General features: G+C 44.5%; 1 protein-coding gene across 1 annotated transcript in view; it reads right to left on the bottom strand.

Moving 5' to 3' along the window:
- CHADL (chondroadherin like) overlaps positions 1-13,444 on the bottom strand; it is a 76,251-nt gene that overhangs the window by 48,138 nt on the left and 14,669 nt on the right. Inside the window, exons 2-3 of the mRNA XM_063427077.1 lie at positions 12,428-12,585; positions 7,728-9,383 (exon numbers count right to left, since the gene is read on the bottom strand). Of these exons, the coding sequence (XP_063283147.1) occupies positions 7,728-9,383; positions 12,428-12,585 (1,814 nt within the window). The remainder of the gene's footprint in view (positions 1-7,727; positions 9,384-12,427; positions 12,586-13,444) is intronic.

Genomic DNA, 13,444 nt, shown 5'->3' with positions numbered 1-13,444 from the left:
AGGCTAGATTTTATGCTATTCTTTACATACAGGGCCACCCCTCCCCCTTTCTTGCCTTCCCTGTCTTTTCTATATAAAGAGTACTCTGGTATTGCTATGTCCCAGTCATTTTTCTCATTATACCATGTCTCAGTAACAGCGACTAAATCTACACTATCAGTTGCCATTATTGCCCCAAGTTCATGGATCTTATTCCCTAAACTGCGAGCATTTGTAGACATGACTCTAAGCTTATCATTTTTTAACACACTTGCTACAGGCACCTTCTGTCCTTGTTTTGGGGGACAATTGGATTGATGTTTTATCACCCTTTTGCCCCCCCCTCCTAGTTTAAATACATCCTAGCAAAACCTCTGAACTGCTCACTGAGAACATTTGTTCCCTTTTGAGAAAGATGCAAACCATCTTTTTTGTACAGTTTATTTCCATTCCAAACAGAGCTACCATGAGCAATAAAGCCAAATCCTTGCTCCCGACACCATTCACCAAGCCACAAGTTAAAGTCCCTAATACGCATCCGCCTGTCATTCTGAGTGTTATGCACAGGCAGAACTTCAGAGAATGACAATGTGGAAGCAACCTGCCGTATATCATTGGCAAAAACACTAAAAACTTCCTTAACCTCTGAAACCTCATTGCAAGCCAAGTCATTTGTCCCTAAATGGACAAGTACATCCAATTCCCCTTCCTGCTTTGCTTGCTTAACAATATTACCGATACGTCTCCTGTCTCTGTGAGCAGTAGCTCCGGGAAGACACCTCACAAGACCACCATTGTCCATCTCCACACCTCTTATGATGGAATCCCCCACCAACAACTGCTTTCTATTAGGCCTCACCATAGTCTTCAAGCCTCTCTGCACAACACCACTAGCCTCAGTGCCTCTCTGCACAACACCACTAGCCTCAATGCCTCTCTTCACAACACCACTAGCCTCAGTGCCTCTCTTCACAACACCACTAGCCTCAGTGCCTCTCTTCACAACACCACTAGCCTCAGTGCCTCTCTTCACAACACCACTAGCCTCCGTGCCTCTCTGCACAACACCACTAGCCTCAGTGCCTCTCTGCACAACACCACTAGCCTCAGTGCCTCTCTGCACAACACCACTAGCCTCAGTGCCTCTCTGCACAACACCACTAGCCTCAGTGCCTCTCTGCACAACACCACTAGCCTCAGTGCCTCTCTGCACAACACCACTAGCCTCAGTGCCTCTCTGCACAACACCACTAGCCTCAGTGCCTCTCTGCACAACACCACTAGCCTCAGTGCCTCTCTGCACAACACCACTAGCCTCAGTGCCTCTCTGCACAACACCACTAGCCTCAGTGCCTCTCTGCACAACACCACTAGCCTTAGTGCCTCTCTGCACAACACCACTAGCCTCAGTGCCTCTCTGCACAACACCACTAGCCTCAGTGCCTCTCTGCACAACACCACTAGCCTCAGTGCCTCTCTGCACAACACCACTAGCCTCAGTGCCTCTCTGCACAACACCACTAGCCTCAGTGCCTCTCTGCACAACACCACTAGCCTCAGTGCCTCTCTGCACAACACCACTAGCCTCAGTGCCTCTCTGCACAACACCACTAGCCTCAGTGCCTCTCTGCACGACACCACTAGCCTCAGTGCCTCTCTGCACGACACCACTAGCCTCAGTGCCTCTCTGCACGACACCACTAGCCTCAGTGCCTCTCTCCACGACACCACTACACTCTGAAAGTGCAGAAAATTAATTATGTAGAGCGACAGACTGTGCAATATGCCTTTTATCCACAACTCCAAGTCTACCAGATCCTACAGTAATCCATCTGCCATTCCTAGTATGTCTCTGCGGCAGTGGCTTTGCAGCAGTTCCAGCCTGAGTTTGTTTACCAGATAATTTACAAATCTCAGACTTCAAAAATACAATCTCCTGCCGCAAAATAGAGAACTGTCTACAGATTAGACAACAACCAAACCTCCAAAAAGTGGAACGTGAAACAAATGCAAAGCAACTATTACACTGAACTAAGTCTGCCATTCCAATGAGGTGAATAATTTAAATCAAACAAACCTTAACTTTTTATTTATCCTCCTGAATACCTTGGGTTATCTCCAGAATATCTCCAACCACACACACACTTAGAAGCAACACTCTCCAGAATATCTCCAACCACACACACACTTAGAAGCAACACTTAGATGAAGCAACCAAGCTCTATTAGCCAAGCTAATGACAACTACCCTTATATACTCCTAAAATCACCTCCCACTAGGAATGTTTAACACCTGGGTAGGCCTCTGCTTATTAGCAAACAATAGCTAATTTAAATAGCAATCAATAGCAAGTAGCTACCTAATCCAATCAAATGCCTTATACTTACCAACAGGAAATCAAACCTTGTGCAGTCAGTAACCTTTTCCTACAGATGAATCTTACCTGTAACAGTAAAAAAGAACTCTTAGCACAACTCTTAGACAGTTGAAGCTTCTGTAAAACTCTCCAGAATATCTCCAACCACACACACACTTAGAAGCAACACTTAGATGAAGCAACCAAGCTCTAGTAGGCTATCTAAGGTGGAGAGCGCCATCGCCTCCCCAGGTAATACCCTGGGCCTCCCAGTCTCCACCCCGGCTGTCCCCGCCGTACCAGCATGCCCCCCCCATACTCCCTTCGCCTACACCAGTCACAGCTATAGCTCCTTTTGAGTCACCAGCTCACTCCGTCCCAGACTCTATCAGGAAAGAAATCCTAGACGGGAAGGACGTGTGTCTGGTGTCTCTGCTTATAGCTTCACAGGACATACTGGAGAACAAGGCTTACAAATACGGGGATATTTCTGTAGTGCTCAAGACAAGAGATCCTAGGCTTAATAAAACTCTCAATTCCCCAGTTCGTGATAGCTTTCGGGATATACCGTGACATCATCTGCACGGTATATCCCCACAGAAGAGGGGAGTTAGACCTTTACCTTCACAAGGTGGTGGATCTAGGCATCAAGTACAGGGGCTTTTCTTTCTACGACTATCATAAGTCAGTATCAGCGAAGGCGGCAACCCATCTGAAACAGTTCAACGTTAGAATTAACTGGTGTCAGATAGATACAGAATTATTCTGTCGCCACTTTGCTGGTCTCAGGCCCCCGTCTTGTGCCATATGTAATTCCACCTCCCACATGGCGGACTTATGTCCCTCTGAAGCAGACCCCACCACCTCCACTCCCACCCCTCATCCTTCTTTCGCCCCTCACAACAAACCAGCGGGTGGTCTACGTGACAAGCTGGGGAGGCCCATCTCCTTTTTAGGCAAGGCGCAAGTGTGCAATAATTTCAACGCAGGCTCCTGCAGTTTCAGCGCATGTAGATTATTGCACATCTGCTCCATTTGCTTCAGGGCACATACCAAGACCATGTGCCCGGCCCCCTAACAAATGACTAACCGACATTAATGTCGATAACCTGTTTTTTTACTTAAGGTCTCACCCTAGCAGGCACCTGGTGGTGGAATATCTGACCATGGGGTTCACACAGGGGTTTCTCACGGGTATAGTAGCCATCCCCTCCGGTACACTTCAATGTCCTAATCTCCTGTCAGCACGACTAGACCCAGTCTCCACTGACACTCTACTTTCCTCAGAAATTACCAATGGTTTCATGATCGGCCTTTCACCTCCTCACCTTTTTCCTCCTGGCGCACTAACCCAATCGGTGTCGCAGTTCACAAATGTTCTAATAAAAAACGTCTAATTATCGATTTATCGGCACCGCACTCCTCTTTTGTTCCTAGCATAAACGCACTAATTCCAGCAGATGAATTCTCACTCCAGTACGTAACTATTGATGACGCTATACAGGCCATCATCTCTTCTAGTAATCACCCCTGGCTCAGCAAAACTGACATCACAAACGCGTTTAAGTTATTACCCATGCACCCCTCACTCTGGCACTTGCACGGTGTTAAATGGCGTACTACTTCTCCACACAACTCCCTTTCGGTTCTCGAAGCAGCCCCAAACTTTTTGATATCTTCGCTGAGACACTATGCTGGCTGCTTCTGAACGTCCTCAGGTGTCACTCCGTTATTCACTACCTAGATGACTTCCTACTGATAGAGCCAGGGGCACAAACACCCACCGCCATCAGCCGCACTAGAGCACTTTTTCCCACACTTGGAGTACCTTTGTCCCCAGCTAAAACAATTGGCCCCACAACTAAATTAACTTTTTTGGGGATAGAGCTAGATTCCGTTACCCTCAGAGCTAGCCTTCCCCATGACAAACTGACCCGCTTGAGAGGGGAGATAGACATGTTCCTGTGGATGATGTTTGCACCAGGAAGGAACTCCAGTCCCTTCTGGGATCCCTGAACTTTGCCATGCGCATCATCCCGCAGGGAAGGTCTTTTATATCCAGGCTCCTTTGCCGGCTCCACGGGGTACCGGACTCTTGCCCAGTTTCATTGGACCCCCACGCCAAGGCCGACTTAGCTATGTGGGGGAAGTTTTTGGCAGATTGGAACGGTATCTCCATGTTTATCCCCCCTCTCTCCACTTCTTCACCCATCATTCACACAGACGCTGCAGGCAACACTGGTTTTGCAGCCATCTTTGGCAACCACTGGTTTAGGGGTCTGTGGCGAAACCAGCTTCGCCACTGTGAACTGGAGAGGCCTGGTTGCTAGCCTCCTGCCCTGCGACTACGGCCCCTGGACATATTGCTCTATAAAAACTCTATTTGGGCATGTAATAATTTATGTTGCTGCTACCGGCCCTTTAAAATCATCTATGAACAGATTGGGACTTTTGGGACTACTGTCCCTTTAAGACTGTGAAGCATATTCTAGTGTACTGCCTGTAATATTGTATATGTATTCATGTGTTAAGTTTAACCTGGGTGATATGTATGCAGCATTCATCTCATTGTTCGGTAGAATCACTCCATTCATTATATTGAGTGAACCTACCGAACAACCAGACCACCCAGGAATAAGTGTGCCTCCAATTACCGTTTGCAACAATGTTGCAAACAGGTAATTGGCAATCCATGTAATGTATCCTTTGTCCTCTGGGTGGCTGCCATTCGGGAAACAAACACGTGGCGGCGGCCATCTTAAACTACCGAACAGCGGTGTTTTGCCGTCGAGTGTCTGGAACTGAAATCGGACACTCGACTAGGCAAACACCGCTGAGACCTCCAGACTTCCAGGATTTCGTGGGGAAACTACCGAACGGCCCGCCGTTCGGTAGAAAGAAACGTACGAACTAGGGGATTCATGCGAATCCCCCTTAGTCTCTATAACACCAGTAATTCGTCTGTTTCATTCACTTGTTTGTGACCGACCGCAGGGACAAAATGCATGGAACTGTTTTCGGATACTTTACCCATGCGGTCGGTCAAATCTTTGGAACCTCCTATCTCCCGAACCGTTCATCCGAATGGGCTGATTCTTGAATATGTTGTCCCCCTGAATAAGGGCTATCAGGGGATACCTGTTTTGGAGGTGTAGCATATGTATTTGGGGTACATCCAGGAATTGGGGAAAAGGGTGTACTGTATAATTATGTTAAGTGTTAATCTAAGGGGAGGAAATGTGTGGGAGGTACATCCATGTGATTGGTTAATTTCATCCGCCCCCTGGGAGTGTCCTGTATGTACTTGTTTGTAATAAAAGCCAGACTGGGTGTCCCAGTCCAGAGTTCTTGCTTAACCCTCAAAGCGATGTGTCGTCTCGTTCTTTGGGGGAATGGGATTGTATGCTGACTGCCAGGAGTGTAAGCCGATGTCTGCTTTTCTTGTTCAGCTGTCCCAGTGTTCGTGTGGTTCCAGTCGGGAGAATGGTGTTTGCAGTAGCTGCCTGTGCATCTGGAAAGGGGATTATCACCTAAACTGGGTTTTATCCTCGTGTGTGTGAAACGGGCCGTTACAGGGTCACTGGCCCGCTGAGACGGATGCCTTGCCAGGATTCAGGGAGACCTCAGCCCTATTTGAAATATATCCCATTGTGGCTGCCACACACACCTGGGGTCATCTCTGGTCCGGCGAGGCAGTAAAATGCTACTCTGACAACTCGGCAGCTTGCGAAATCATTAACAAGGGGCGCTCATCATCCCTGACCATCATGCGGCTGATTCGCAAGCTGACCTGGCTAGCAGCAACCGGTCAGTTTCACTTAGTTTGTTGTCACATCCTGGATATCCACAACACTGCAGCTGACGCTCTTTCTCGCTCTCAATTCCAGGTATTCTCTCAGGCACTCCCTACAGCTCACCACCAGCCATCCAGGACACCAAGGTTTCACGAACTAATCCTGGATTGAGCACACTAATGCATCACTCTAGGATTCTCACTCACCAAGCACTATCACCTAACACAGCTATCTCTTATAATAGGGCACTTACCATATTTAACAAATTCACTGCAGAATTCGGTTTACAAGGCGACCTTTCTATACAAACCATGGTGGCTTTTGCCTCTTTTTGCCACTTACATCTTAAACTTTCCCACAACACCATTAAACTTTATCGCACTGGGGTACAGCACCATAGCCTCACAAATTTCCCTAACACCCCCTTCTTGTCATCATATCCCATTAATAAGGTATTAAAAGGTATGTTAAATGTTTCAGCTCCTCTCACTATCACAAGACTACCTATAGATGGGCCTATCTTCAGAGCACTTAGCAATCTCCTTGACGAATCCCCGTTTGATCCCGACACTAACCTGGTGATCAAAGCAGCTATCTATCTGGCTTTCTACGGTTTTCTCAGACCTAGAGAGTTCACTGTTGTTCGTCAAGGGGACATCATGCACAGCCTAAAAATATCGCACCTTACAAAGGTGGAGGATCACTATCTACTTTCGATCCCATCAACTAAAACCAACCATTCACTACACCCAACTGTAATTCCTCTCTTCCCTACTGACAATGCCTGGTGTCCGGTCAAGGCGCTAGACCACCTACGGTCAACCCTTCACGCACACTTACCAGACTCTCCGCTCTTATCAATGCAAGTGCACCCGCTTACCACTGCTAAATCCACGGCTCACGTCAGAACGCTATTATCTAAACTGGGTTTCAATCCGACTTCATTCTCCGGGCACTCCTTTCGCATAGGAGGCGCCTCTTCAGCCTCCAGCACTAATACTCCTGTTCACATCATCAAGAGACTGGGGCGATGGAAATCCTCCATATACCATACTTATATCCCACGACCAGAGAAAGAGCTTCGTCTAGCTTTCAGGAACTTGGTTATGTAAAAAGGCAATAAAGTGTGTATTTTCATGAACTTCTCTTTTGCCCTCTTTTATTTACAGGCCCACTCGTACGTTGGTTTTGGCACACCACAACCAACTTGGTCCTTACAGATACTATCCATTACGTATTAAATTCCAAGCACACGTAGAAAGGCCATTAGGCCTGAATTTGTGGGAGGAGTAAGTCCCCTACTTAAACTCCCAGCCCCTACTCACCTCTGCCGTTCAGCTGATTGTCCCCACCCACCTACACCCTGTCATAATTACATTCTCCTTGGTGGGCCCTCTTTTATTTACAGGCCCACTCGTACGTTGGTTTCGGCACACCACAACCAACTTGGTCCTTACAGATACTATCCATTACGTATTAAATTCCGAGCACAAATATATATATATATACACACTTCAAATGCAAAGGTGCACTAGACTGACTAAAAGCACATTTATTGATAGTTGACCGTTTTATCATTCAGAATATCATACACTTACCTTTTCCAGCCCCATGTTATTTAGATACAGGTGTTTTAGAGATCGAGATATGGGTAAAAATGCACCATTTCCTATATATCTTATTGGATTATTGGACAATTTTAACTCTTCAATTGAAGGATTTCCTTTAAGGGCTTCAGTAGGCACTTTTGTTAACAGATTATCATCCAAGTGAAGTTTCTTTAAATTTTGAATGTTTCTAAAAGCTGTTGGAGCAATATGGCTGATATTGTTTCCTGTTAAGTAGACCCAGTGTAACTTTTTTGCTCCATACATGTTATTGTTAGTGAGCGTGGCGATGGAATTATGCTGCATATGAAGGGAGAACAGATTGGGAAGGTATCTAAAGGTCCCTGTGGGTATCTTACTGAACCTGTTATGGTCTAGGTATAGATAGCCTAGGTTAGGAGTGTCTTGAAAGACTGCCTGGTTGATACCAGAAACAAGATTATTGGATAAATAGAGGTACACCAAACTTTTCATTCCTGATAGTGCCCCAAGTTTCAGCTCTCTGATCTGGCAGTTCTGAAGATGAAGAGATATTACATTTTTCATGTTCGAAAAAATGTGCCTTGGAACAGAGTTAAAGAAATTCTTGTGTAGGTCTAAAAGTATGGTCTCATCAGGAAATCCCCTTGGTATCTCCTGCAGTCCTTTATTGTCACAAGTGGCGTGTTTGACATCGGTTTTACAATCGCAGCTTTCTGGGCACAAACTTTGGTTTTTCTCCTGTGGTACCGAAATTATATAATCCTCTTCCACATTATGGCCATCACATTTCAAATCTTTGGCTCTCAGAGAATCTAGGTGATCACCATGAATGTGTCCAGGGCCAAAGCACGTGAGATCGACTTTCAGTCTTAACTGGTCAGCCCACTCTTTGAATGGACTTAAATAGCAATCACAACGTATAGTATTTCCTGTCATATTTAAATAATTTAGCTTTTCCATACCTGTCAGTACTTGTATTGTTCTTAATTGGTTATTACTGAGGTCAATAAGGGACAATTGTGGACTTCTTTCAAAGGCTTTGAAAGATACATCTTGTAAAGCCATGTTGTTGAGAAAGAGTTGCTTGAGAGATGTCATATGAACAGCTTCTTCTCCAAGAAAAGTAATTGGATTCCAACCTAATTCCAGCTTAAGGAGTCCTGACATGCGTGAAAAGGCTTCTCCTGGTAGATATTGAAGTTCATTATGGTCAAGGCTCAGTCTTCGTAGATTTGGCAACCCTGCAAAGGCCTCATTAGCTAGAACATTTATCATGTTGTTCGACAAGCTTATCCACTTGACCTGTTGCAGTCCTTGAAACAGCATATCTGCTAGGTATACCAAAAAGTTATCTCTGAGATTTAAAAAGTTTAGGAAGCCCAGTTGGCTGAAGGCACCAGGATTGATCTCTTCTAGCTGGTTCTTCTCCAGGATTAGATGTTGGAGAGATGATAATCCATCAAAGGATTCCTGGTAGATAAATCTGATATGGTTGAAGCCAAGATTAAGATAAACCAGACGTCCAAGACCACGAAAGGCTCCTTCCTGTATCATCTCAATATTGCATTTCTGAAGATTGAGGTATGTCAAATAAGGAATAAAGGCAAAGGTTGCTCCAGGAATTAACTTGAGGTCATTTGATCGGAGATCCAGTTTTTTTGTAAACTGTACAAACAACAAAAGAAATATAAGATGTATCAAGAGAAACTGCAATTATGCAATACACTGACTTTTTAATGTAGTATTTAACGACTCATATATCTGGACATATGATAAAGCAAGGGGAGAGATAAATGAAAAAACTAACGAGAAATGTTATTCACTAATCTGTAAATAAGGCTGGCTGAGTCTCATGTGGGCTGTGTTACTACTACACCCAAGCATTGTAAAGATCTGGGCGGAACTAGCCTACCAGGGTTTACCTGATTCATCATCCTAATCTAAGATGGTTTAACTGTGACAAGTGGCATTCATGGGTGGCTTATTAGTCACTACATAGGCCTTGGTTTAATTATTTCATACAAAAACTGTTTTGTTTAGTTTTGAACAATATTTTTTTCTAACTTTAAATTAATTTAGATTCCGATTCAAGCAGCTGAATCTTATAAACAGGTTGGCTTTTTGAAATAAAATCACTGATTAATGTACTTCATCAGCCTGAAATTCATTGGAAAATTACAAAAAAATCCCATAGGAGTTAATATGACCCCTTATTTAGTGTAAGGGACGTATTAAAACTATTATGCCCCTGTGGCAAACCTAGCCACTTCAGACTACAAAACTGTGTCTTTAAAGGTTGTCCAGAACACTGCTGCCCTATTCTGTTTAATGTACTGTGCTTACTGTATTGAAATGTCTATTTGCTTGTAACCCCTATAGAATTCGTATGCTAGCAGCCGAAAGCCGCTAGCATTTACATGGGTGTTTCACGAACAGCAGTTTTACCGGCTGTTCGTGAAACGAATTAAGTACCGAACCCAAGCCCACACACTGAGGGTCGTGTGGCACCAATTACCAGATTGCAACATTGTTGCAATCGGTAATTAAGTGCGTTCCTGGGTGGCCATCATTCGACTACCGACCACGCGGCGTGCGGCCATCTTGGATCGTTTGTCTCCCCAACGGTGTTTGGTCATTGAGCGCGTGGAACTGAAAACGGCTACTCGACGGCACGAACACCGCTGTACTTCCAGGCCGTTTGGGAGCTCCAGTATTCTCCTATTGTGGTTCCCCATCGGTGTTCGGTACTTTCAAACGAAGTTAACAGGAAAGTGTATTTCGTGCGGCGTTCGGTTGTTTTAGCTGGGATCTGAGCGGGATTCACATGAAATGTGCACTCAGACCCCAGCTATCTATCGAACATCCATCCGTACAAATAATGTGAATATTGTTGGAGTTATGGATTTAAATGTAAAATGCCGGTTCTGCTGCACGGAGGGATAATCCACTTAACGGTATATTCCAGTGGGAGTGTCCCTCTCGTGCAGCAGTGCCTGATGGGAGAAAGGCTCCAAATGTTAAGTCCCCCATGTAGTCCCTTACTGTATTACCCCTGCTATGTCAGTATGGAAACCCCTTGCATGGGGAACCACATAAATACTGGAGCTTGTGAATAAAATCGTCAGTTGACTCCCAGAACTGTGTTTCGTTCGGTTACTGGGGGATTTGGGATATTACCTTCATTTCCAGTGCTTCACTTGGATTACTTTCTGTACCAGTGGAGATATTGGGATTTAATATTGCAGCTCCGCTACAGCCCCCACTCGCAATGCCATAGGTTGGGCATGACCACTAAACAGTGAGCAGGCAGTGCCTGCACAATGTTATAGAAGCCTAGAAAATGATTGCACAGCTGCTAGTACAGTACAGGGGGGACCTGGCACAGTTTCCCCCCTCTCCTCTCACCTGTGGGCATCTGGTTGTGCTTCTAATTAAATGATGAAGGAAAGATGGGTCACTCTCCACCCCTCTGGCCACAGCCAGTTGGTGGGGGCTGTTACATTAAAAAAGCGGGAACCCTCCATCCCCATAGTGGGGACATTGAATTGAATAATATATATTATATGAGGGGACACGTCTTGAGCAGTGAAAAAGTGCACTGGTGAAAGATTTCCTGTAAGAGTGCACTGGTTGGCTTATAAACCAATTAATCAGAAACCTGAACCCCCTCCCCCACCCCCAGTTATTAATTGGATTGCTCTGACACAGCCTGGAGGGGCCTATGGGTGGGGGCTGGCATTAGGTCCCCCCCCCCCCCGAACCAGTAATTACACTAAGTGGGGGTCAGTATCAGTATCTTGGTAGAGTTGCTATTGCAATTAATTTTAGATGTTATGTTTGTAAAATGGTAGAGAATAAGTGGTGGTCCGTATCAGTGAAAGCAATCCTATCAATCAGTGATGGACCATTAAAAACTGATGTATATTTTTAACCACAAACCTCTAATGGGTGCTGCTACTAATGATGCTTCAATGGGCCCTGTAGGCACCCATACCACGTCATCTCAGTGATGTGAACTGGGTTACCGTGTGCTTGTAGTGTTTTTTTTTTTGTTTTTTTTTTTACATCGACAGCCTCTATAGACATTTCCAATGGAAAAGCAGAGTAAAACTCTGCTATTTAAATACGATGAAATAGAGATACCATCTGACTAGTGCAGTGAGGTGTTTTGTCAATGCTTTCCTATAGGAATGTATTGGATTGGCTGAGATAATCAATCGCGATTATCTCAGCCAAGGAGCAAGGAGGAGTAACAAAGGGGGGACATGGACTTAAACATTTAACAGGGCACTATAGCGTTTGTATTCCTAATCTTATAGTATTCCTTTAATGATTGATTTTTAACGACAAACAAGGAGAAACAAGATCTTTCTTATTGATGGACTTGTTTTAAATCAATGAATCTATGCCAGCGGAAAAGAAAATTGAAAAAAGGAGTTGTACACGAGAAACCGCAATACAGAAAGCATGACAAAAAGACAGAAAGCATGAAAGACAAATAATTTGCATGATGGAGACAATCTGTGAAAAGACAGTGATTATAAGGGAAAAGGACAGAAGTTGGATACAGATCTGGTAAACACAGCCAAACTACAAGCCTGGACATAGACACAAAAGTTCAAACCCAAAGTTTCTAAACTGACTGCAGGACAAAGTCTTTGAAAGGCGTTCTCAATCACTTTAGAATAAGCTAAAAAACCAACACCAACCTGGGGAATGGAAGCCGGAACTTTGGTCAAGTTTTTGTTGGTACAGATCACAGAAGATCTGATGTTGTCACAAATACAGGTTTGAGGGCAGCGGCTGGATTCCACGAGCCTCATACAACAGATGAGAAGGATGGAAGGAATCCATATCATTGTAAAACCTATAATTAAAAAAAAAATACAAAAAAGGAAGTTATGCTATAAAAATATTAAAATACATTTCAGGTTAAATTACAATACAATTTGTTGGACACAGGACGCCACAAGAGAAGATGAGATACTTAAAATATTATACATTCATCTACCATCTGTAGGAGAACCCCAGATACTTGGTACTATGTGAGGACCACATATCAGTCAATGCTGACTTTTTCCATACTATAGTCTGCTATGGCATATTATAAATGAGCAGGTACGAAAAGACTGCTTTAACCTCTTAAGAACCCATGACAGAATAATTTGTAAAGCAGCCTTTTACCAGCAGGGCTCGTTTTCCTGCAGGTTACTGGAGAAACAAAGATCTCACTTGGTATCTAAGACTAACCACTTTTGTGTGCACCCAGCCTTTTAAAACACTATGGCTGAACGTCTGGCTTCAGTCACAGTCCTGGTGACATTATTGGGGATTCCCTACGAGAGAGAGAGAGACACCCTTGGCATCTAAGAAGTCTCTATTAATGGATTTATTTAACCAATCATTGCTAACAGGAGTAGTCCCAGAAGATCGTTAATTATTGTTCCCATTGGTTTGTATCCCTTTTGTCTCTTTGTGCCATCAGGTCCATGTGTATAAAAGAAATGCCTTTGTGCTCATTAAACAGACCTTCTTACCCTCAATTATCAGCCTCGACTCGTGTTGTAGGGTACTGCTATATCACACTGGGGATTGCTATACGCTTTATACTCCCCTGGATGCTAATCACTAGCTCTTGTAAGAGCTCTACAGCTGATACTACTTCGCTCTCTGAAGGAAGAGAGGTTCACCCACTGGAGCCTGGTCGTAGGTCCAGGGTGGGTGGG

This window comes from Pelobates fuscus, chromosome 7 (assembly GCF_036172605.1).
Source record: "Pelobates fuscus isolate aPelFus1 chromosome 7, aPelFus1.pri, whole genome shotgun sequence".
NCBI lineage: Eukaryota > Metazoa > Chordata > Amphibia > Anura > Pelobatidae > Pelobates > Pelobates fuscus.
Note: the sequence above shows the minus strand (reverse complement) of the source record. Positions and strands in the feature narration are given on the sequence as shown.